The following is a 26193-nucleotide window of genomic DNA, read 5'->3' as shown; positions in this document are numbered from 1 at the left end:
GGGTAGACTAAAGCTGAAGCCCAAAGGCTTCAGTCCCAGGCAGGGGGCCTGCAACCTGACCCTGATTCCCAGGGTTGAAGCCACTTTGGGGTCCTAACTCATAGCTTGAGAACCACTGTCTTAGAGAAAAGATCAGGGTTAGCTAACACTCCAGAGCTCAATCTCAACCACTTCCCTAGTGCCAACAAGCTCTTAGTGTTGGCAACAGGGAATCCCACCCCCAATACTGTATTAACCTACCCTCTGGCCTTAGTGCCCCCTCCCACTCCCTCAAATTCTCCACATTGCACCTCTCCCTTCCTTCAGTTTCCTCCAGAACATTACCCCTCCCTACACACCCCCATGCCTGAGTTTCCCCATCCGACCACAGTACCCTACATTCAGGCCAGGCTCACTTGATAAGGCCCAGAGGGGCTGGTGCTTAAGCTGTAGCTCATACTCCAACTTTCCCCTCCTTCTTCTTCCCCTGGGCTGTTCCCTATACCCCCTGTGAGGCTTTTATTGAAGAAGGTGCTGAGGGTAGTGATTGGCTGACAGGGTCAGGGTGGGACTGGCTCCTCCCACTGCCGCAGGCCAAAAAGGGTGACTGCAGCAAAGGCTTTTTTTTTTTGAAACAGAAAGAAAATTTATTGGCAACGCTTACAGAATTACCAAAGGAAACAAAACAACTATGCAACAAAACAACGCAATCAGAAGGTATAACACAGCAGCTTTCAGGGGGGAGAAGTGTTCAGGCTAGCCTGGGCCCAGAGCGGGGGGGCTTCCTCGACACTCGTGGTCTTCCACTCTCCTGAGTTACCTGGTGGCCTAGAGCGGGGGGGGGGGGGGGGCTTCCTCGACACTCGTGGTCTTCCACCCCCTCGAGTTACCCAGTGTCACCGATCCTCCCTCTCCTGAGAGTGCCCGGTAAGATGGGCACGGCTGCGGGGTGGGCGGTTTGGGGGGGGGGGGTAGACACCCATGTATTATAGGACCCCTCCTAGATGACAGGAATGATGGTATCCACAGCGGCAACGGCTGGGGCTGGGGTCTCTCGCTCTTCCCCTCAATCAAAGGGTCAGACGGAGGGAACTGGACGGGGTCACCGAGCAGCAAAGGCTGAGGGCCCTGGGGAGATGGTGGAAGTGTTTGCTAGGGCAGAGTGAGTGAGTGAGTGAGTGTACCCTTCTTACAGGCATATATGTAAAGAGTCAGTAGTCTTCATGTAGGAGCAGCAGACAGTAGTGCTACTGTGCTGCACTGTTGTTGTTGCTGCTGCTGTCGCCCCCCCCCCCCTCCCCCGGAGAACAAGAAGAGCAGGGAAGCTTTACCAAGACGTCTGCAGGGAAGAGAGGATGATCCACTTTAAGACACTTGCGGAGACTTCAGTTTCAATGCTAACCTTTTCATTCTGTTATCTCATCCTCCTGCTTTCCCCAATGCCATTTGTCTGTTTTGTCCACCTTATGTGGCCTGTCTGACCCTCATTCTGTAAGCTTTCTGGGGCACGGGCTCTTTTGTTTGGTATCTCTCTGTGCAGCATATAGCCTAGTAGAGCCCTGATCCTTGTTTGGGGTTTATAGGCATTACCCTAATTCAGCAGTTCTCAAACTGTGGGTTGAGACTCCAAAGTGGGTCATGACCCCATTTTAAAGGGATCACCAGGGCTAGCTTAGACTTCCTAGGGCCAAAGCCTGAGCCCCACTGCCTGAAGCTGAAGCCTGAGGGCTGAAGTCCTGGGCAGCAGAGCTCAGATTTCAGGTCCCCTGCCTGGGGCTGAAGCCCCTGGGATTTGACTTTAGTCCCCCTGCCTAGGGTGCTGGGGCTTTGGCTTTGGCCCCACCACCTGGGGCGGCAGGGCTTGGGCAGGCTCAGGACTTGGTCCCCTCTGCTGGGGTTGTGTAGTAATTCTTCTTGTCAGAAGTGGGGGTGTGGTGCAATGAAGTTTGAGAACCCCTGCCCTAATTCAGATAATCTCTTTATTATAAATATATCTGTGCTGGGGGGATACTGGTGCACACAATGCCAACTACATTGGGGCCTTGTGGTGGGAATGGCAGACACAGAGAGATCTCACTTGCTCTGTAGTCAGAGCTAGTTAAGGATGTGTGATAGTGCTGTGAGAAATGGAGGCAGGAGGCCACTTGAAACATGGGCTCAAAAATAAGAGAGGGATATAGTCTGAGGTGAGACTGGTTCCCTTTCATACAGTCTGTACTGGCCAGCAAGTTTCCTGTGGTTCCTCAGTCACGTCTCCTGCGTGTTGCAAAAATATGTGCCAGAGCTAGCAAAATAGAAAGAATGAGAGACTTTTCCTCTGGAGTCTCCGAACCAGGGTGTTTCATCCACAGAACTATGGCTACTTAGAAAGTGATTTACCTTAGTCCTTGTGACACCAACCAGCAGCTACTGTATCAGCAGGTAGGGAAAATATATGAATAAGAGGGAACTAGCTCTACCTAATGTTTCTGCTGTACTGAATTGAGATGTTCATCCCTTACCATCATGCTTGGGCATCACATTTACCTCTTCCCAGTCTTGTCAACCCTAAGCATTCAAAAATCATTTCTTATGCCCCAAAAGTGATGAGTCTGGCTTAAAAATCATGAGATCTTAAAATAAATACATGTGGGGTTCTTTTTATTTGCCATCTAGTTTCTGAGCATTTACGGTGCACTTGGGTCACATTTTCCAACTTTTCTTTGCAACCAGGAGGCCTAGAAACTAGAGCTGATCTTCAAATGGAATTTCCATTCCCCAAGAAATTCTGACATTTGTTTTTGTCACAAATTGGGATGAGAAGTCAAAATCTCAACATTTTTTGCAGAATGAAATCTTGCAAAATATGTTGATTTGGAAATATTATGATGATCTTATTGACAAAACATTTCAATATTTTCTAAAGGAAAAGTTCTGACCTGACAGGAAGTCCAACAGCGGCCACTTGGAATTCAATTTTTAATGCATCAATCAGAGTGGTAAGATGATGGTGAGAAAGAGTGAGTAGGACTCATAGCTCACAAATAAAATACTTCCTAGGATGGCAGATGAGGAGGAGGGAGTGGGGAGGCAAAGAGACTGGGTGCACCCTCCCTTACCAGTCCAGAAGGAGATACTCCAATTTTTGGGAGTATGTCTTAGTGGTGTCTGGGCAGCCAAATGTGGGAATTTTCAGGGAATTCCTATGGTCTGTGTTATGCAGGAGATCAGACAAGGTGATCACAATGGTCATTACTTGCCTTAATCCCACTGAAGTGATAGAATAAGGTTCATACTATGAGTAAAGGGTATCAGAATCTGGCCCTGATTGAATGAATAAACTCTAGAGGGAGGCTATTTCAATGAGGTGGCAAACAGGTGAACCCACAAAAAAATGGACAGTTCCTACCTCCCCCAGCTTCTTGCTAAAACAGTGTAGGTGCCAAAAATTGCTTGAAGAGATGCCTGAAACCAGCTGCTTTCTAGCAGATTTATGGATCAGGTAGGAGGGGCCAGTGCAAGAGAACCAGGGAGGTTTTCCAGCAGCAAGGGGGAGATGGTGTGAGACACTTTTGCCTGGAGCAAGTCCTGACCCACTAGAAACTCTGACAAGCCCAAGTCTGTGGACTCCCCCCATCAGATACAGAAGTTAATTTGACACACACACATTTTGTAAATTAACTATTAACACGTCTCTAGTTTTAATAATTCAAGAAAACCCCTTACCAACAAATAAAGCCATTATAGTAACAATAATTTAAACAAGTATTTAATATAAAAAAATTTAGCAATCCCACCCCCAACATTTATACTAAGAGCAGGCTGCACTGAACAGTCATTATTGACAGATAACTCACATGGGGAGGAGTGTTTTTAGAGAGAGGAAGGTGTTGATATTTCACAAAAACAGAAGGGTGGCATTTTTAATGTACTTGAGGAACACATCATGGTCCACAAGACCCTCCAGAGATCAGGATGAGAAAGAATGGCTTCATTTCATGCAACAGTGCCTCCTTCTGGCCAATATACAAAACAGTTTTTTAGTGGAATCCAGAGGGGACATCTTACACAGCCATTCTTATTTAGATGGATGGTGAAATGAATTGGAGGTGACCAGGGTAAAGTCAGAGGTGGGTAAATGTGGATTGTGGGAAAGAATAGAGGGGATCATCAATGAGAATACAAGGAGGTGGTAGAGGAATGCTGTGGAAATTAGTGGGGTATGTTTTTCCATATATTGAAAGGATTAAGGGCTCCTCTGAAAATCCCACTCTAAGAGTGGGGTATACAACTCTCAGTGAATTTGAATGGGAGTCAGGTGCCAAATTTCCATTCTAATTCAATCGGAGTTGGGTGTCTAATTCCTTTAGGCACCTTTCAAAATCCCAGCCTACATGCACTTGCAGCCAGCACTCTCTGTACGCCCAGGAACAGTTTGTAGAATCCTTTACAAGGAGCATAGGTCAAAGGAATGTGAAGGGCTAAAACCAACCCTCTTCATGCTCTGATGGTAGAAGTCATTATGTGGATGATTCAGAGAGAGGAGAAAAGCCCCTCTTCCTTGTGTCATCAGCTGTACAGCACCACAGGGTCAGAGAGGAGCTTGTAGTGGATAAGAAAGTAGGGGTAGCACTGGAAGTTGTCAAAGGCCACGTACACCTGAGGCTTGCTCACACTATTGACACATGAGTCATAGAGTTGCCCACCAGGCTTCTGTTCTGGGGGCCGGCGGTAATGTGCTCTCCCAGCCACAGTCTTGCCCACCAAAACCTTGGCCAGGAACATGTAGCGCATCCCACCTTTCTTTGCACGGGAGTATCTGTTTGAATAATCTGCTCTCAATGAGAAATAAATGCCCTGGCCAAAGATAGGGCTGTGCTGTTCCGGGAGGAACTGGCTGAAGTTTGTTTTGCAAATGGGCTCCACATTTCTGGCTGAGGTTCCAAAGAAGAGGTGCTTCTCCAGATGTTGTTTCTCAAGCTTTGTTCTTCCCCAAGTCATGAATTTTTTCTGGCTTAATTGGGAGCAAAGAAGAAACAGAAGAAGGTTAGAGTCTCTGCCCTGACAGGATGATGCTGAAGGTTCACAGGGAGACCAGGAAGAGTAATCCCTCCCACCCATACTTCAACTCTTACTTATGCAAAAGATAAGTAGCACAATCTTGAATTCCAAGGAGCTAGGGTTCAGTCTCTTGCTCTCCCACAGAAGCTTATGCCCAAATAAATTTGTTAGTCTCTAAGGTGCCTCAAGGACTCCTCGTTGTTTTTACTGATATAGACTAACACGGTTACCACTCTGAAACCTGAGAGCTCAGAAGTGCTCAAATAAACATCTACCCACAAAATCCATGCCTTAACACGCTAATTAAGCCATCATGGATGGATACATGCAACAATACACACTCATAGATGAGTGCACCACCCCATAATGCACAACTGTTCACTCACCAAATCAATATGCACATTTGTACCTACAACAAGGCACTAGGATTCACCCAGTGCACAGATAAGCACTCTGGTATAGATGAAGCAACCAACCAATGCACAAGGAAGTACCTATTAACGAACAAATATGTTTGCTTTAGTGCACTGGGACCCACAGTTCAGGGCAATAGTAGTAAGATTTTTGCTGTCAGTCTCTGAGCATAGCAGGAACCAAAGACTAGAGGACTGACAACAGTATTCCTATTCACCAGGAAAGAAAGATGATCCAGTGCTTAAGGTGCTAGTCTCGGACTGGACTTGCTCAGCCACATACTTCCTGTATGATGTTGGGGAAATGGTTTAGGCCAAGATCCACACAGGTATTTAGGCCCCTAATTTCCACTGAAATCAGTGGAAGCTAAGAAACCTAAATATCTTTGTGGATCAGGGCCTCAGTTCCACATCTATAAAATGTGAATAATAGCACTTGGCTGCCTCACAGGGATGTTGTGAGGGTCAATACATTAAAAATAGTGAGGTGCTCAAATACTGTGGTGATGGGGACCACGTAAGTATCTAGGAGGCTGGAACTCTCTATTAACACAATGGGTTTTGTGGCACTAGCACTGGGATTCACACTCCTATCCTTTGCTGGCATTGGCATTCACAGTCCCTGCCTCTGTGTGTAGGAGCCACACCCTATAGCTCCACATTCGTATTTCCAACCTCTGAGGATGGTGGGATGCTTAACCCTGAGCACTAGCACTGCAATTCACACTCCAAGGCTGTTGTCTCTAACAACATCCACTTCTCTTTTTACTTGGTATATCTTTGCCAGAGATCTTCGTTCCGGATCCTATAAATTGCCAGCACCAGGACCTCATCCTCTGGAAGAGACTGGTGGAAGAGAACACAAGTTGAGCGGTATGCAGCTTCTGATGGCGTCACCTCCATTTGCAGGAAAGCCTGATCAACAGATGGCTGTGGAATCCAAGCAGCGGGGTATGGACCATAGTAACCATCCATGGGATCTTCCCCAGGGATGGCAGGAGTAGGACAGGAGGGTATACTGGCTTTACTTGGGATCATCCTAAGGAGATAACGAGAGGGGAACATTTATTTTCCCACATGCTGTTGAAATGCCTGTAGGAACATTGTTGCCAGTAGAGTCACTTACTGCAGGTATGGCATCATATCGAGGAGTGATCGGTAGGAAGGCCTGCGCTGGATGTGGCGAACGTATCCCCGTTCCATGTTATGTTGCACAAACCTCTTCAAATCCACGCTGTAGTGCTTGCCCCAGAGCTCGAAGTTGTGGAGTTCCTTGTCCTCCTCAAAGGCAGTGAGGAGATCACTGCAGATGGGCTGAGCACAGAGAGAATAAGAGGTGGAGATATGATGTTAGGATAAACAGGATAAAGGAAAAAATCAGGTGTGCCTCCACAATGCTCCCTCAATAGCACTCTAGCCTTTCATTGGAGAAAGGCCACCCCACGCTTTCTGGGTGCTTGAGGGCAGTCATTCTGCATATGGATGCTCAGTCTCTCTTCACCCACTTGCTTCTCCTTTAGTCATGGCTCTCTCCTATTATCATCATTCCTTTGCTTTTGCTAATTTCCCCAACACTTTCAAATCTGTCTTCATCCATCCCCTTCTTAGGGTATGTCTGCACTACAAGTGCTACAGTGGCACATCTGCGGTGCTGCAGTAACCCCTCTTCAGTGTAGACACTTGTTATAGCAAAGAAGGGGTTTTCTGTCACTGTAGTAAATCCACCCCCTTGAGAGCAGAATTGGTCTGTCAGCCTACTGGTGTCTACACCAGGGCTTAGGCTGGCTTCACTAAGTCTCTCAGGAGGGTGTATTTTTAACACCTCCTGGGTGATGTAACTAGGTCAACCTACGTTTTAGGCATAGACCAAGACTTACACAACACTTTCTTGGCCCTCGCACTCCAACCTCTGCCCTGTCTCTAACCTTCCCTTTCTCAGCAAACTGCTGAAGAAATCTGCACTCATCTCTCCAACCATCTCATCGGCCATGTCTACACTACAATTTATATTGGCAAAACTTATGTCGCTCAGGGGTGTGAAAAAAGCATCCCCCGAACGACATAAGTTTCGCCGGCATAGCTACCCCCCACTCATTGGTGATGGTTTAATTTTGTTGACGGGAGAGCTCTTGCCTATTGGCATAGAGCAGCTACACAAGAGACCTTACAGCAGCGCAGTTGCAATGGTACAGCTGTGCAGCTGTAAGCTCTGTAGTGTAGACATGGCCTTACTCAAGAACATCTTTGCCTATTTTTTTAATCTGGGTTTCCCTCTGGCTAGAGCAGAAGAGCAACTCCTCTCTAGGCAGCAAAAAAACCTACCCACCCTCCAAAACACCCTAATTTCTGCTGCATATGCTTTCATCAGCTGTATTGTCAGAGCAACATTTAACATTGTAGAGCTGTATTCTCCTGAACAGTGTTCATAGCTATGCAGTCATCTCTGGTTCCCTCCTGTCATGGTTCCACTCCTATCCATGGAGTTGTGCTCTTGCTCTCTCACTGATGACAGCTACCCCTTTGTGCCATGGCCCCTTGTGCCCGGAATCCCACAAGCCTTAGTTCTCAGCCCACTGCTCTCTTCTGTCTGCCGTCAACGCTTCCAGTCACCCTCTCTACAGTGAGAGGGTTGTTGTACCCCTGACGCTTGCTTTGAAAAGAGTGAGGCCATAGTTAGAAATATGCAATATAAATATGATTTAAGAGTAATTGTGGGAGGGAAGATTTAGGGGCTTCTGGAAGCTCTCCTCCACTAGCTAATGTAAACCCAGTCCCTGGACTCTGAGAAAGAGCCCCCTTAGGAATCCCTCAGGAAGAGTCCACAGTGAGAAACTCCTCAGCAGCTCTGGAGAAGGAGGTGTCTGTACCAGCCCCTTTCTTCTTCCCCCAAAACAACAGCAGGAGGTAGGACAGGACAGCATCAAGCACTCCTCACCCTCAATATCCTGCATTAATAAGGTCAGGACCAGCACTAATGTCTCCTCCCCCGATACTCAGCAAGAAGAGAGGGAGGAGGCAAGCAGGCACTCCCAGAGATTGATAAGCAGCAGCTGTGGGGGTAGCAGAGGCTGGGAACAGCCCACCTTCGCACCATTTATGTGCTAGTCCAGGTGTATGTGGGACACATGGGATAAGCACCCTACAACTGTTACAGCTGCTGAAGGGTAAAGGGAAGGAGAAGGAAGTGGCCGCCTGGGTCTTGGCTTTCCTGCCCATCCTCCCACCCCCCACTGAAGAGGCAGGGTCTGCTTGGGCAGCCCTTTGATCTACCAAAGGAGGGGAGGGGAACTGAAGGCAATGTCTGCCCAGCCCCTGGCTATGGGGCTTTGTAGGGGTGCATGCAGTCTGGGTCTAGCAGCAGCCAGTCTGTAGAAGGACAGCTTTGTGTCTCTCTGTCTGGGGTTATTTTTTGTTATCATTCTGAATTCTAAGAAATAAAGCAGTGTTTGATTGCAACCTTCCAGTAAGAGTATTTATGCTTTTATTTAACTTCTCTATGTGTATGCCACAAACTCTTGGCCTCTTCAGTCTCACACTAGAGTCAACACAACAGCTTTCTCTCCTGCAGCTCCCGGTGGCTCGATGAGCCTTTCTGCAGTTACCCCCCTCACCGACCCTGTGTAATTGCATTTATTGCAGTGAAGCATTATTTGAGGAGACAGCTCGCATGAAAGACACCAGCCAGAACATCATACCGTGAGGCCTCATCCTCTTTCCCTCACCTCCTTGTATTTTATCCATTTATCACCATTTTTCCAAAACACTGCCCACTGTGTGGGGAAATGGGGGTTCAGCTGTGGATCGCAGGTGTTGGAAAGACGCCTCGCTTTGTCATAGGTCTCAGAGGTTATCACTTCCAAGGAAGTCAGGGCAAGTTTCCCAGAAGAATTATTGCTATGAGGAAAAATAAATAAATAAATAGTTACAAGCATGCGTACCGCTGGGAGAGTGAGCCTGCAGTAGCGGTGATCTCCCTAAGGCACTACTCCTCCACCATCCCCTGTAATGCCCTCCACTGGGAGAGACTGGGACTGGAGAAACTATGTACTCCTCACAGCCAATGCTACCATTCTGTTCAGCACCTCCAGCTGAGAGTGGTTAGTATTGGAGCATAGCTGGGAGGGAGCTCGCCACAGCTGGAGCCCCTTCGCCGTTCCCTGGAGTTCCTCCAGTAAGGGAAGACAACCTGTGCCAGAACAACTAGAACATCTGCCCCATTGCTTTCCTTGTCTCCTACTGTACAAGGCTAGGACCTGTGTTGAAGTGACCTCACTGCAGTTAGTTCTCTTGTGCTGTTCTTTATAGCATCTCCTGCTGGGAAATGCTGGGGCTGGAATTTTTCCATCACTTACTTGTCCAAAAAATTAGCATGACTTTTGTTAACATTGCAGTAAAGATTTTCCAGGTGCCGCTGAGCTGAGTCACTCAAACTCTGCCAGGCTTTGTTGTCACTCCGCCTTAACTGCCAGTGGTAGGGATAGCGAGTATGGTGGAGTGGGCAGCCAGCTCCTTCAGGACAGTTTCCAAGGAGGAAGTGGTCACAAATTCTGATCCCGTCTGCCTGATGGATATGGAGCTGGGCCCCATCTTCATTGGCTAGGTGCTCTGGAGATTTCCTCTTATTCTGTAAATCCATTGAGAAGACAATGCTGTTTGTGTTCTTAGGAACTGGTTTCCCACTGGCTGAAGAAGCTCTGAGATCTTAAGGGAAGTGGAGATGTAAAGAGAAGTTCAGTTCTTTGGAGGAACCCAACTCCTGGGAGAAAAATGGGGAAATGTAGTGAGGCAGGAAACTGCCCTGAATGCAGAGCTTCCTACACAGGACAACTTTCTTTAGTGCTTCTCAATGCAGGCACATTGGACCTCATCTTCACAGGTATTTAGATGCCATTGAAATCAACTGCCATTGAAATCAATGGGACTTAGGCACGTAAATAACTTTGAGGATCTGGGGCAGATCCCCCAATAACTGGGCATTTGTCTTTTGCATTTTCTGCCCTCCCCAGCTGTAGCCCATGTCCCCAGGACTTTCTCCCCAATGGCAAACCTTTCCTACTATGTGAGCCTCAGGGATATCCCCTCCTTGCCCTTCCTCAGATAGCCATCATTTCCTGTCAGAATAAAACCAGCAGCTGGTGCAGTAAAGGGGAGTAAGATACTCCTCTGATTCTCTTGTACTTGCTCTCTCTAGACTTTCCCGCCACCTAAAGGTTCCTGTTCAGATTTATGTGTAGTGTCTGTCTCTAGTTTCTTCTTCTCACTTTCTCTAGGGGGAAGTGGATTCCAGACTTTTGCAGGAATCCAACTCCTGGAGGCATGAAGCTGCTCTGTTTCCGGATCCCTAGGTCTAGATTCTGGGCTGTGCCTCCAGAGAAGTGTTGTTTACAGAAAGCATAGTTATAGGGAATGGAATGGCCCTCAGCACAAAGTAGAGGAATCCTAGCAGCTGCTATCATTTACCCCAACAATCCTGGAGCCCAGAATCCTCCCACCCCTCCCACTTCCAGCACAGCCCCTACACCAGAGCCTGCACTAGGAGAATGCTCCCTCGTCCATCACAGCCCCTATACACAGCCCTAAGGGCATACAGTGGTTAGGGTGGGGACCAGAATCTGGATCCTAGTCCTCAACACCCATACACCTGTTACAGAGCCCCTTGCCAGGGCTTCGTGCCCTACAAACAAACACTGCTCTTCTCATGGGATCATCCTCTCCTGAGCTTTACCTATCGCAGTGGGATCCAAGCTCTACCCTGGCCTGACATCCCCTATCCCCACCCCCACCCCCATGTTTCTGAGGGTAAGGGGGAAATTCAGTCCAGGGCAGTGGGGGTGGGAGAAGTTAATTTAGTCGGTCTCCAGTCCCTCTCTGAGATTCTTTGATCCTCCTCACTAACTCCTGGGGCGAGCTGGTTTGGGAGAGTTACACGCTGACCAACCCAGGGCTCAGCCCCCTCCTATCTCTGCCTCTGGAATAAACCAGGCGTTAAACCCTCATGGCAGTTGAACAGTCAGCCCTGGCATTCCATGCTCGTCCCCAGGCCAGGGATACTTGTCAACCCAGTTTGTACAGCTGGGTGTAGACCAGCCCTGTGTCTCATGCCACCCTTCTGCATACAGTGACCGGCAAAGCCCCTATCCAAGAGTCAACCTGTTTCCCTCCAAGTCACTCAATCCTTCCACAGTGGCACTCCTGCAACTTTGTTGTAAGTTCCTTGCAGCAGGGACTGTCTTCCTATGTGCTTTCACAGCACCTCCCACGAAAGGTCCCTAATCCCAATCGGGTCTTTTGGGAATGACAGCAATATAACAAGAGAGACAAGGTGGGTGAGGTAATATATTTTCTTGGGACAACTTCTATTGCTGAAAGAGACAAGATTTTGAGCTTACGAAGATCTTCTTCAGACTTAAAGAAGAGCTCTGTGTAAGACTGAAAGCTTGTCTCTCTCTCTCCAGCAGAAGGTGGTCCTATAAAAGATATTACTTCACCCACCTTGTCTTTCTAATGTCCTGGGACCAATATGGCTACAACCCTGCAGACAGCAATATAGCAATGCATATGCACACATGAACTACCCCACTGGGAGTCTGTTCACCTAGGTGTCATTCTAACTCATATTCCCAACAGGATTCATTTCCCTGTGTTTTACCACATAGCAGATTGGTTTACTTACTGTTTTTCCACTGTAACAGCCACTATCCCTGGTGGCTAGAATTTCCCCCTCTTACCACTGGAGTGCCAACTTATCTTCCCCCGACAGTGCTGGAGTCTCCACCCTGCCCACTCCCATTGAAGGTGTCCATCTTCCTTCCTCCAGGCTTGAGAGATACCATAAGCAGGCCAGAGCTGACCCAGTATTGAGTATCAGAGGTGCTGAGAGCATCAGATCATGACAGAAAAATAATTATATTGGTATAAAAATATTATTTATTTAGAATGTAATTACAAATAAGAGTGGATTTTTTTAGAGGAATGTATTTTAAAGCTATCACAGAACAGCTTTCTTCACAAATTCCCCCAGACAGCAAAATGAAGGTGTTCAGGACAGATTTTCAAAGGCACACTTAGGGTATGTCTAGACAATTCACAGAAGTGAGCCTCCCGGGCCGGGTCGACAGCCCACTCCATCCCTAGGCTTCAGAGTTCCAGCCTGACCTGCAAAGTCAAAGCAATGTCTACACAGCTATTGCCCCCTAACCCAAGTCTGACAGCCCAGGATGGGAGGCTCACTTCTGCAGGATGTGTAAACATATTTAGGTGCCTAATTCCCATTGGAAGCCAATGGGAAGTAGGCTAGGATCAAAATGCCATATGATCCTTTGGAAATCTATCCCTTCATCTTATATCTAGGCAAATAGTGCAATGAGGAAGTTTATCTTGTATCAAGGCAAACAGTAAAATGAAGACATTAACTACAGGCATGTGAAATTTCTTCTGAACTTTCTAGTTTTTTTGTAGTTGTTTTAAAAGACAGACAACACCAAAGAATTAAATTAATATTTTCACCAAGTGAAGTTATAAACAAAAAAGAAAGAAAAACAAGTCACGTTTAAAGATAGTCAGAATTTTTTGAGCAAAAGATTTTTTATATCAAATATCAAAGTTATTTTTTATGAAATATTCTTTTGAAATATTACATTTTAAAAATTCAAAGCAAACTTTAAATAAAAAGTGTAACCTGTTGCTTGTTCTTCAAAGTATTTTTCCCACACTTTGTTTTGTTTTTATTAAAATGCCAGTTTTGATTGGGTCAGCTCAGACACATGGTGAGATTATATCAAAATCAAAGCTTTCATTTTTGAAAGTATCCCAATTCAAAGCTGAACAATTTTGCTGAGAAAAATATTCTGAGGGAAAAAAATCAGAACATGCAAAAAGCCAAACTGTTGTGAAACGCGAGACAGAACACACTTTCAACTATGCCCAAAGTTTCTAGCTACTTTTTTTCCTATTTTTGACCCATTTTAATCATATTGCCCTCAGCCACAGTCCAAACGGTTTGCTATTGGTGTGTATTTCATTAATGAAGCAGAAAGTACCTACATTACAATTTAATTTGCCCTTCGCAGAAGTAAGTCGTTCAAAATAACTTTATTAAACACAACCCTGTCTCCAAGGGACTTCACATGATCAAACCCCAAGGATACATCATGCTTTGTTACTGAATGACAGAAGAGTGACATGCAGGGAGCCTTTTGCACTTTTTGGTCAAGACGCTTCTCCTAGAAGAACACAGGAAAAGGGCCAATCAAAATCCTCCATTGGTATCATTGACAAGAGCCACTGCACATGGACACTCATTATTTCTCTCTTTTCTTAAGTCCTCAATGTTAATACACAAAATGATTGACGCACCAGTGGAGCATCACATGTGACAGTTCCCACCATGAACCATGACTGGAGCTGAGACACGGACACGTGAACAACAGTCCATTTTCGATGTTGCATGCCATATTTCCCTCCAAATATGAGATAAGAAAGGCAAGGCACACAAGAAAGATATCAGTCCCTAAGTATGTTATTTCATGCTATGGGGTAGGGGAGGGCCATAACCCTTATACTCTATAGTCCTCTTACCCACTTGGTCCTTAGATTTCTTTTAAAGAAAGTTGAACAGAACTAAACACCATCAAATCTTGATTAAGCAAGACTCAGTTACCTGTAAAACTCACTTATCTGAAAAAGCAAAAAGGTAATGCATTCTCAACATGTATTAATTTCATGGAATTTCCCTTGATTATCCAAATTAAACAATTGCCGTATTATGACTAGATATTCAGAATGGTTTATCATGGAACACCTAGTCCATCCTAATTCTGCCGCATCAGTTATGGGATAGCAGCCCCCATCGAAAGTCTGCCTCTCTGGAGAAAAGTCAATACAACAAAGAAGAATTTTGCACCTAATTTGTACCTTTTCTTTCTCTTGTTTACTGAAATTCCATTTCATTCTATTGGGTAAATGTTGACTTTATGTGTCACTGGACTAAACAAAGAAAAGATAAGACATCTACAAGCATTTGAAGTGTTCAGGGCCATCCAAAGGGGGAGCTGCTGTAGGAGGAGCAAGATGACAGAGTCTGTAAGACAGTGGGGCCCAATTCACCAGCCAGGGCACTCAATATGGCTCCCAACAGCAGCAGAATTTCAGTCCCTTTCTTCAGAAGTGGGTTTATTTAATTCAACATTAATTAAAAAGACTAGATTATTTCCAGAAACCCACCTGTTCCATTTTAAGTCTCTCTCCTAAATTAGCTCCTTTATCCCCACCCTTCAGCTGGGTTAGAGAGTTGAGGCCCCAGATCCTCTTCTTCCTCCCTGGGGTGGATGAAAAGGCTTTCCTGTACCTTCCAGGGTTTCAACAAATTAATATGACAAATCTAGAATCGATGTCCGGAGGTTGGTCAGGAAACCCGGGGCCGGGACCAGGATGTTGAGCCGGTACCAGAGCATGGACAGGACTAGTTGGTTAAGCACGAGCGCTCTCCCTCGGAGGGAGAGACATCGGAGTAGCCTCGTCCATTTCCGGAGCCGCTCCGTAACCCCGCCTTCTAAATTTTGCCAGTTCTCCGGTGGAGAAGGGTGCATGGCAGAAAGGTAAACACGTAGGTAAAACAGCGGACCCGTGCTCCACTGGATGGTCTGAAGCACGGGTGGGAGGGAGCTCACCTGCTGCCAGTCCCCTACCGCCAAGCCAGAGCTCTTGACCCAGTTGACTCGGGCAGAGGAGGCTGCCGAATAGATGGCCTGGCAAGCCTACATCCGCACCAAGTCGCCCAGGTCCTGGACCACGAGGAGCACGTCATCAGCGTACGCCGACAGGACCAGCCGCAACTCCGGCTCCCGCAGCACCAACCCTGTCAACCTCCTTCGGAGGAGACAGAAGAAGGGCTCGATCGCCAGAGCGTACACCTAGCCTGAGAGGGGGCACGCCTGCCGTACTCCTCGCCCGAAGCTGACCGGTTCGGTCAGGGTCCAGTTGAGCCTAACCAGACACTCCGCGGAAGTGTACAGCACCCAGAGAAAACTCACAAACTGAGGTCCGAATCCAAACGCCTGCAGAGTGCCCAGGAGGTACCCAGGGTCCACTCAATCGAATGCCTTCTCCTGATCAAGAGACAGGAGAGCGAACGACAGACCTTCTCTACGCCTGAGTTCCAAAAGGTCTCGGACTAGAAATAGGTTGTCAAAAATGCTGTGGCCCAGGACAGTGTAGGTCTGGTCTGGGTGGATTGCATCCGCCATCACGGACCCTAGCCGCAGCGAGATTGCTTTCGCTACGATTTTGTAGTCCGTGCTAAGGAGCAAGACGGGACGCCAATTTTGTAAATCGCGGAGGTCTCCCTTCTTCGGCAACAAGGCGAGCACCGCTCACCTGCACGAAAGAGGACTCCACCTTGCAAAGACTCAGCCCAGACAGACAGAAAGTGTGAAAAATCGGGACAGGAGGTGGGGGGTAATAGGCACCTATATAAGAAAAAGCCCCAAATATCGGGACTGTCGCTATAAAATCGGGACATCTGGTCACCCCACCAGGAGTGTATGCACCTCTCCAACCCGCAGCGAGCCAGCTCCAGCCCACTGGTGCTTGTCTCTTTCCACCTCTCCAGCTGCTGGACTAACAGGGCACAGACAGTGTCCTGAGAGGCACAGCCCAGGGTGTCAGGGGATGGAGCTGGCCCGTGACTGTTTTGAGGAGGGAGAAGGCAGGGGACGGAGGGAGGCTGTGTACTTTGGAAGGAAAGGCTTGAGCAGGAGGCAGGGCCAGGGAAAGCTGCTGGCAATGTCTCCCTTGGCAGAGAGAGCTACTCAGGGGACAACCTCTAAGTTAAGGTACCTGGCTAGGGGCCAGTGTCCAGGCGAGAAAGAGAGCAGCAGAGAGGCAGGGGAAAGCTAGTGAAAGTCCCCTGGACAGGAGCGGAGGAGAGGCTTGGGAAGAATGCACAGGGACATAGGTGCTGGAACTAGGGGTGCAGCAGCACCCCCTGCCTGGAAGTGGTTTCCATCACAAACAAGGTTTGCAGTTTCATTCAATGGCTCTCAGCACCCCCACTATACAAATTGTCCCAGCCCTCCCTGCACAGAGAGGCATTGGTCAGACGTGACAGGGAGACTGCCCACCCCTTCTCCCCAGTGTATTTTAGGTATCGTGCTGGTGATTTTCCTGAACGGCCCACAAACAAAAGGTCGATGCCCTCTCCGGGATCAAACAAACCCCGTGCAAATCTGACCTTTTTTTTTTTTTTTTTTTTTCCTTCTTCTTTAAAATCTCGCCTGCAAAACAGCCAGCCTTGCGCCCGCGCGCGCGGATTCTGGGGGGCCCGGGGTTGGCCGTCGCCGCCGGCCCCCCGCCTTGGGGATGGAAGGGTTACAACCATAGAGCGCGGCGGCGCGCCCAGCGCCCGCTGCAGAAGCAGGAAGTATTTACAGGCAGGGGGACAGGTCGGGGGAGGCTGGCGGACTTCAGAAAGAAGGGACTTCCTATTCCCAGCAGCCCATTACCCTGCAGCCTGTTGTCTGAGCCTGGGGGCTGGGGGAGCAGCTAGTGTCCAAAGTGCCTGAGTCCCTGCTTCCAATGATCCCCCCCCCCGCCCCTGCCAGAGAGCATAAGGGAATAAAATACACCTCTTTGCTGCCAGTGGGAGAGGTGAGTCAGGGATGGGGGCGCCAACCATAATGGGGAGCGGGTGGAAATGCAGCTCCAGGGGACGTGGGGGAGACAGCCACAGCGGAGAGGCGAGGGATTGCTGCCCGGGGAGGCCGGGCTGCAGCAGAAAGGGGCTGGCAAGGCTGGGCTGTGCCTGAGAAAGGAAAGACAAATCAAACCAGCCAGCGCCCAGGGGTCTGTGCGGCTACAACCCGGCAGGCTCCCCCTTCCACTTCCACAAAGGGTGGGGCTAAATAGCGGCATGTGGGTTGCCTGCGAGAAGGGTGACCAGACAGCAAATGTGAAAAATCGGGACTGGGGGGAGCAGAATAGGAGCCTATATAAGAAAAAGACCCTAAAATCGGTACTGGCTGTATAAAATCGGGACATCTGGTCACCCTACCTGAGAGTCGCCTGGGGATTTATTCTTGTTGTAGCCCCAAATGCTGGCAGCTGTCTGGGGAGAGAGGTAATTGGGGAGGCAGGGGAGAGGACTAAATGCTGGTTTGTTGCATGTCCCTCTAGTAGGTATCCTTCCCTGCAGATCACTGCTAAACTCGGTTGTTTCACATTGGCCTAGGAACGCTGATGTGCGGATCCCAAGATTCAGCCCTCTCTGCTTTTTCTGTGTCTCTTCGTCCTGTTTGTTTCTGCTCTGTGCCCTCAGCAGAGCTTGTTCTTGTTTTTTATTGCCTCTGTCTCATCTCTCTACCCTCACCTCCCTCATCTTTGTCTTCACTATTCTACGTCTTCTCTTCCTTTTCCCTTTGTCACTTCCCTCGTTTTAAAGTCTTTATGGGGACAGGCTCAGTGCTTTGTGCAAGTGAAAGGATGTCAAGGGGGACCAAACACATCCCATGATACCAGTGAGTGGTGAATTGGGATTTATGAACAGGGGGAAGTGTGGGAGCCAGTGTACAGTACCCATGAAGGGAATTCTTTCCCATCCTTCTCAGAGAAGGAGATAAGAGATGTCAGGGAAGGCTGCTTCCAGTCAAGGTGTCTGCTTCGTGAGCCTGGATTCCGTGGGACTGATTCTTCTGTCACTTACGCCAGTGTAAATCCAGGGCAACTCAGATTAAATCACTGGAATGACACTGGTGTAAATTAGAACAGAATCAGGCTCTTGCCCTCTTTCTCTGAGGGTCTGGGCTACTGGAGGAAATATGTGGGGAGTGGAAGAGAGATAGCGCAGGACAGTCACAGATGCAGATCAGGACTGAGGTGTGGTGCCAGAGCTCTGAGTCCATAGGAATAGCAAGGGGATGCATAGGTCAGAAATGAAATGCTTTGGCAGAACAGTGAAGAGAGGGAGAGCCCAGGACTGGAACAGCCGGGGGTGCTGTATGTCTGGATTCTCATTCTGTTCCAGCAGGTGATGGGAACATGAATGAAAATGAGGAGGAGGATCCTCAGCAGGAAGGTCCCAAGCCAGTGGAAGCCCCTGGGACATTATCAGACTTTTTCATAAGGGAAGCTTTTCCGAGTTCTGACCAGGACAAAGCCTGTGAGAGGCAGGAGATACATTCTCCGGAGGAGAGACAGGAAAAACCTACTCGTTGTGAAAGAGGCTTCAGGAAACGCAAAGACACTATCGTTCACCAGAAAACTCTCCTGGGCGAGAAGCCTTACATCTGTATTGAATGTGGGCAGAGCTTCAACCGGAGCTCAGACCTCATCCGCCATCAGCGGATCCACACAGGCGAGAAACCCTATGTGTGCACCGAGTGCGGGAAAAGCTTCAGCCGGCGCTCACACCTTATCCAGCACCAGAGAATCCACACGGGGGAGAGACCCTACCAATGCAAAGACTGTGGGAAGAGCTTCAGCCAGAGCACGCACCTCGTGCAGCACCAAAGGAACCACACTGGAGAGAGGCCCTATGTGTGTGCAAAATGTGGGAGGAACTTCTACCAGAACTCAGGGCTCATCAGACATGCCAACTTCCACACGGGTGAGAAGCCCTACAAATGCCCCGAGTGTGGGAAATGCTTCAGTGACAGCTCCAATCTCATCGCGCACCAGCGACTGCACACAGGCGAGAAGCCCTACAAGTGCACGGACTGTGACAAATGCTTCAGTGAGAGCTCCAAGCTGATCATCCACCGCCGGACCCACACGGGAGAGAAGCCCTACATGTGTCCCGAGTGCGGGAAGAGCTTCAGCCAGAGATCCCACCTTGTCCAGCACCGCAGGACGCACACAGGAGAGAAACCCTACAAGTGCTCCGAGTGTGGGACGAGCTTCAGTGACAACTCCACCCTGATCCGGCACCGCAGGACCCACACTGGGGAGAAGCCCTTCAAATGTGCGCAGTGTGGGAAGAGCTTCAGCCGCAACTCATACCTAGTGTCGCATCAGAGAGTGCATGTGTGGTAGGAAGCAGCAGTAGCACAGTCCCTGGGCAAGTATGGTGCCATGCAGGCACATGAAACATCCGCAGCAATTGGGAGTGTGGGTGACTGGATCAAAGGGGAGAGTGGAACACATTCCTGGGATGGCAGGCAACGTTTGGGGTCACGGTGAGAGCCAAGGAACTGTGTGCTGGGACATTGATCAGTCTGGAATCTCAGACCTGGCAGGTGATGAAATGACAGGGTCAATTTTCCTGTTTGTTTTGGTGTTTGTTCCTTTTTAAATTATTTTATTTTGAAGTGAAGGTAAAAATGCCAAGCAGTAATTTGGCTCTGGGTCACACCTGCAGCTTATAAGATTGTGGCACACAACTTGCACCCTGCTGGTAATGCCTCAGTTTTGCAGAATTTACGTTCTCCTCTCTGTACTTATATTAAGTTATATTACAGTTGTGAAGAATGACTTCAGAATGTGACCCAACATAGTGCTAATAACTGCCTGCATCTGCAGGCAAATAGGCGGGAAACCACTCCAAGAGATGCCCTGCTCCTCTGTTAGAGTGCTAACACTGAAGACCCACCACGAAACATTTAAATTGTAATATATTTTAGCAAAAATATCAAGCTGATGTGTTTATCCAGCGTGGCAGGATATCCTAGAAATTAGGAATAGAGAAGACGTATTAGTTCTGTGATGTGCTTAGTATTTCTCTAATTGGCTCCATGGCTTCACAATATCTCCAGAAGGGTGGAGTGCTGGTGAGAGCAAATGGAGGGTCTGGGGGGCAGGAGACTCCTGTGTGCGCTAAAGCTACCGAGCAGATCCAGGAGTTTGAGCAGTTGCTGGCCAAGAAAGCTTGTGAAAGGCTCATTCTGTAGCTAGCTTGGCAAAACTTGCCACTCTCGAAGGGATCAGAACTCTCTGGGAGCCTGAAACCACTTCTGGACTCTCAACAGATGACAAAATATTATTTTATGTATTTTGAAATATTAAACTTTGAGGGGAGCAGGGAACTTGCTTGCAGCTCCTGGAGGAGTAGGGACCTTTGTTTCCCGCTGCTCAAGGAAGTGGTGGAACTTTGTGGAGTGGATGCCTTTCTTTGAAGCTGCAGGGGATCTGAGGCTTTTACTTGCAACTGCAAGTATTTTCCATGGACAACTTCAGACCAATGGGTTTTTGGTTTTGACTTCCCAACAAAAGCTCCAGAAATCTGACAGAGAGTCAGCCAGATGCTGGATGGATCCAGAAATTCCAGGATTCATTTGCTTGACGTACTTTCAAAGGGCATATATGCTTTTCAATTTGCAGACTCAAAGATTAAGCCAAAGTTCAGCTAAAGTTGACTGACTTTTAATGGTCTGATCTTTTCACATCCAAATTTTATGAAGGAAACATACTGAACTTTGGTAAATGCCTGCTGCATGGCCAATGTGACAGCGCTCCAGAATTCAGTGATGGGGGCTGCTGTTTGGGGTAGTTCCTTTGGAATCATTTACATTTGTGAATGGAACTTTTTCTGTTATGTATCTGAATAAATCAAAACACTGCAGCCAATTAATGGACTCAAGCCAGCAACTCCTAATGCCTGAGACAAACTCAAAGGAAAACCCTGGCATCAAGAATTTGGTCTCAGAGAAGCAATGGCACTTTCCTCACTGAAAACTCCTTCCCCTGCAGTCCTCTGAGCATATGTTGCCCTTCTATGTGCTTTGTAAGGTGCTGTGTACATTTAACAGTGCTATATAAATTAAAAATAACTGTGTACATTTATTTCTGATTAAAATATTTATGTAAACTTATTTAAAATTGTATGCAGATTCGGTGTGGTCTTAGGGCTCAGGGCCCATTGCCAGAGCTGCTAAGGTTGTTCACCACTCTTATGAAGACACTGTAATCAGTGTCTTTGGAATTTCCTTTGTGCCCCATACTGGATTTATTTCCCCTGTTCATTGCCACACAGCTGAAATCATTAGCTTCCCCACATCCTGTCCTTCCCGTAGTGTTCTAGCTGTCGAAGGGCAGTCTGGGCATGCCATTTTTTTTGCTTATGTAGTGGTTACAGTATATGTTCCTCTTCCAGCAGGACTTAAATCTCTACCGGGGGCACAGAGCCTCACAAGCAGAATGCAGGAGAGAGAGGTATGTGTAAATCTAAGAAGTCGCTGAGAGCTGGAAAGCCTGCTCCCAAACTGCTGGATACATGGACTCTTGCAGACGGGGTGCAGCCTGTCTCCTCCCTAGTAGCTTCTCTACAATTTGTTTCCTCTCTCTTGATCATATTAACTGTTATTGGAAAAGCCTTGGTAAATGGTAAATTTTCTCATTTAAACAGAAATTTCATGGACTGTCCAATGTTCTGGCCACACCCCATCCCAGGTATTGGTTTCCATCAGGTGCCCAGGTCCTTTTGTCAGTTTAATGGTGCTTTTTAGAATACTCTAGCTTCCTATTGTGCTACTGGTGCTTAGAAACCACAGTGATACTAAGGCACCTTAGAAGTACCTAAAACAGATTGATTAATGGATTAATAATGTCTCTGAAATAAAAATCTCTCTTTCCAATACTCTCTGCTTTCCCTTCTTCCCCCCAAGTGAGATCTTGAACTCACCAGTTTCATGGCCCCAGTAGGGACCAGTTTTGGAAACGAGTGTTTGTGACCTCTTCACAGTGAGATGGGTTTTGTCTAGCAAAGCTGCCATGTAACCCATATAACAACCTGGAGCTGATGGGCATTCTTACGATTTGTCTTCACTTTCGTCTGATCTATCTGCGTGACTCTAAGATAAAAGCCCAGAGCATGAAACAACCTATTCACTCCTTTACAAGAGCGGCTGAGTGGTGTAATCTCATTCTAGAATAATCCACTGTGAGATGAATGTGGCTACAACAGAGCTGAGGTCTGGATAGGAGGGGTTATTCCCACAGTCCCGGCAGCTGGGTGGTTTGTGATCTGTTCTGTAATTCCTCCTTAGAATAGCAAATGTGACAGAGCGCGCTACAGCGAGGCTGAAATGCAATTTCCATTATAACCCCATCTCTCGTTGTAGCTCATAATGTTGGCAAATTCCTTTTGGATTGAAATTTTCTATGCTTGGTCTCAGGAGCCATCAATGAAGTGTATGCATACAAAAAAAACCAACCCACCCCAGTGGACCACACTGAGCCAGATTAATAGCTTCCCCTTTGCACCAACTAGGCTAGCCCAAAGGGGGCCGTAAAACAGCCATAAGCCGCACCCAGTGAATATACCCAGTGCATGTGGGCTCTGTGCTACCTCTGCAGGAGTCCTCCCTCCAGAGTAAGGGGCATCCAGGATGTGGCAGGGGCATGTAAGGGGTGGAATGGCAGCGAGATGGAGCAGATTGATGGCAAAGGGGGATGTAGCCAGGGCAAACTGGCTTTTTCCCTTCTGTCACAAACCCTATAGCAGCTTTTAAAAAAACCAAAACCCTGAAACAAGACATTGCACATGCTTCTCCCTCGGGGGGAGAGGATGAGGAACAAACCCATGACATGTATTAGTCACATTGATTAATGCACTGCTGGAAGGTGCTCAGATAACACAATGATGAGTGTGGCATAACCTGAATAGACTAGAAGTGCAAATTGGAGCTACTCAAGTTTACGCTGTGGGGCCTTAAAAGTACAGAGGGATTAAGTAATTTGCCTAAAGTCATAAGTCTGGACTCTCTAGTCCATGACTAGATCACAGTGCTAATGCACCCCTATTGGCCAATGCAGGCAGTCATCAGTTACAGCAGCTCAAACTGGCCTCGGGGATCAAGAGCATGTAGAAGGGATTCACAGCCACCTTTGCCCCTACCTTGTTGGGTCCTGTGCGAAGCAGAGCTCATCTGAACCTGAAGGTTGGGGCCACAGTGAAGGTAGGGACGTGTGGATCAGGCATAGGCAGATTACCGTTTTGTAGTCCTTGGTGTGCTCTGGCTTGCCATGTAACCTTTCTCTGCAAAATAGGGGTAACACATCTCAGAAGAGGTGTTATGAGGCCTAATTTAATAATGTGCCAGATCCTCTGGCTGGAAGTCTGGCTGAACCAGAGAGACTACCTGCAGGCAAGAAGGTTCCCCAGGGGTTGTAGAGCTGATGTAAGCCTTTCCCCGACAGCTCCTGCATAGAGGCGGGTGGGCTGGGGGGCATAGCCTCAGGGAAGAGGATGTGGCCACAGTGCTGCTGCACTCCAGCTATTGGCTGCTGTATTAGTTCCTGAAAGGCTGGTGCAGCACAGCACTGCATAAATTAGAGAGGCCCTGAGGCTACTCTACCTTACCCTGGGAGCTATGCAGATGCCTGGAAGAAATGAGAATAGAAGGAGATGCAAAGGTGACTGAAAACAGATTTACACCCCCACCCCTGGTTAGGGTTGCCAGTTTTGGTTGGATATATTCCTGGAGATTTCATCACATGACAATCTTTAATTAAAGATTAATCTTTAATTCCTGGAGGGTTGGCAACGCTAACCCCCATCCGTTTCTGCATCAAGTGTATCTCGACTGAAATGGAGAGTTGAATCAAAAGCATGTACACTATATAAGTGTAGACCATTATTACAGCAAGGCCGTAGCAGAGGTAGGAATAGAATTCAGTTTGGGCCTTCCAGCTCTACATCCACTCCTATGCCAACATTACACTGTAATTGGCCTAATGAAATCTTGGTAAAGTTTGCTTGGCTTTTAGGGCTTGATTTGCAATGATGGATATCTTAATACTGTATGAAGATGATTTGTGTGCACAAATTTCATAAATCCATTATGAGCTATATGAGCAAGGGTCACATGTGGGGAAAAAGACAGGGGAAAAGCCCTGAATTCCTTTCCCTTAGAGAGTAGAGATGCCCCATATCCCTCAATTCTCCAGGGAGTGGAGGAGATGTCCCCGGAAGACATTAGAGAGCCTTGTCTTCCCCAAAGACAACTGCAAGTAGAGGGAACCTGTGGAGGAAGGGGGTTGTTGGGGATGGAAGATTGCAGGTCTTTGTGAAGGGCATCTCTGTACAAATAATCAGACAAACTTCTGAATGTGCATTTTTTGATGGCTCAGACTTCTAGAGGGTTTAATAATTAAGATGTTTCTATTAAAGAATAAGCTGAAATCAGCAGGAATGACCACACAACCTTCTGGTCCAGGCCACCCAATATCTGGATAATTGTCCCCAGGAATTATTTTGTAAGTGTTATGTTAGCAGTATTATCATAGCACCTAGGAGCCCTGCTCCTAGAGCAGGACCCCATTATGCTTGGTGCTGTACAAACACAGAAAAAAAAGTTAATCCTCACTGACACTAAACTAAAGTGCTTACAATCTAAGTATAAGACAAGAGAGAAATACAGATAGACTGACAGGGGAGCACACGGAGACAATAGTGGTGGGCATGACAGGCAGTGGTCTCTGCACGCCAGCGGCCTAACCATTGTCAGAGCCAAGGAGAGTTTGAAGGAGGCTAACAAGATCATTTTGCAGATGTTTGTGGGGAGTTTCTCCTACATGTGAAGGGCAGCATGGGAAAAAGCACATAGGACCTTGTTTGACAATTTAACAAGTGAGTGATGGAGGCTGGCACCATAGGCTGATGGGAGGCAGGAGTCTACCACACTGACCAACATTTTCAAATTAACTTCAGCAAGCATCCTGCCCACTCCCCACGACTGCTCCCCTCCAGCCCCACTAACGCCTACTGCCATTCCCTAGTCCCCTCACTACTACCCCCATTCAATCTCCCCACCCAGTTCCTCATAGTCTGTAGAACACACAGCAAGGTGAGCAGTCTTGCACCCCTCCTACACACTCCCCCAATGTGGGGCTGTAGGCAGCGTTCAAGGAGGCAGGGCCACAATTACATCCAAGAAAGCAGAGACGACGTCCACACTCAGTAGAGCGTTTGCAGCAGAACAGAACTGTGAGGGCCCTCCTGCACTGAGCCCTGGAAGAGGAGGGGGCACAACCCCCTCTGTAATTCCCCCCTCTTGCTGGAGAGAATGGGAGATGAACGCCCCTGCCTGATCCCTAAACTCTACCAACTACACTGAGTTCTGGGGTGAGTAGGGCTGTTTCCCCCCCACCTGAACCTTCATCTACCCCATCTCTGCTGCAGCCAAGATCTGGGGGAGAATGGGGCATGACCCCTCCTTAACACACAGACCAGTGTACACATCTCCCTCCACCTTGTGCCACCACCATTGCAGCCCCACACCTCACATCTATCCCACTGCCCTGCCGTTGGCCATTAAGCCTGGCTGACCCCACCCCTCACAAATTCCCATTGGCAGTCACTGACCAGAGGACACCTATATTACCCAGAATCTTGTGCATCAGTCTCTCTCACTGACTCAGAGAGAGAGGCTGATGCACATGGTTCTGGGTAACACTGTTTTTATGAGGGAGAGAACACTAAATTGGGAGTCAGGAGTTTTTTAGTTGCAAATGGGAATCATCCTGACATATCAGGAGCCTTGGTCAGCCTGGAATTGCCTTCAATAGTATATGAGTGTAATAGGTAGTGAGGGGACTGGGCCATGAAGGGCCTTGAAAATGAAGACATGCGGCTTATGTTTGACACAATAGAGAAGAGGGAGACAGTGGAGGGATTCAAAGAGGGGTATATCGTCAAAGCAATGGCTGAAAAATGATCTTTGCAGCAGCATTCTGCATGGATATTCAGGGGGCAAATTTGCATAGGTCAAGGCCAGAGACAAGGATGTTACAGTAGTATTAATAGTAGTAATATTAATTATGTCCCTGAAAG

General features: G+C 47.8%; 2 protein-coding genes across 5 annotated transcripts in view; one reads left to right on the top strand and one right to left on the bottom strand.

Moving 5' to 3' along the window:
- Window positions 1-3651: 3651 nt before the first annotated feature.
- Window positions 3652-23363, bottom strand: LOC140899481 (protein mono-ADP-ribosyltransferase TIPARP). 4 transcript variants are annotated; one of them, XM_078849222.1, is made up of 7 exons: window positions 23257-23363; window positions 13476-13654; window positions 9785-12305; window positions 9155-9326; window positions 6559-6746; window positions 6202-6471; window positions 3652-4972 (listed from the first exon to the last, which is right to left on the bottom strand). In XM_078849222.1, exons 3-7 carry the CDS (start codon window positions 10066-10068, stop codon window positions 4528-4530), a joined length of 1359 nt encoding a protein of 452 aa, XP_078705348.1. In that variant the 5' UTR covers window positions 10069-12305; window positions 13476-13654; window positions 23257-23363; the 3' UTR covers window positions 3652-4527. The 4 variants fall into 4 exon arrangements, with proteins under 4 accessions (XP_078705348.1, XP_078705352.1, XP_078705353.1 ...); XM_078849226.1 differs by having other exon boundaries at window positions 13580-13654; XM_078849227.1 differs by lacking the exon at window positions 23257-23363 and having other exon boundaries at window positions 9785-10133; window positions 12106-12305; window positions 13476-15193.
- The window catches only part of LOC140907689 (uncharacterized), a 115609-nt gene continuing 106506 nt past the window's right edge, over window positions 17091-26193 (top strand). Inside the window, 1 exon segment of the mRNA XM_073334248.2 lies at window positions 17091-19448. Within this exon segment, the coding sequence (XP_073190349.2) occupies window positions 18465-19448 (984 nt within the window). The 5' untranslated portion in view covers window positions 17091-18464.

Source organism: Lepidochelys kempii, chromosome 1 (genome assembly GCF_965140285.1).
Source record: "Lepidochelys kempii isolate rLepKem1 chromosome 1, rLepKem1.hap1, whole genome shotgun sequence".
Lineage (NCBI taxonomy): Eukaryota > Metazoa > Chordata > Testudines > Cheloniidae > Lepidochelys > Lepidochelys kempii.
This window is presented reverse-complemented; position numbering and strand designations above follow the sequence as displayed.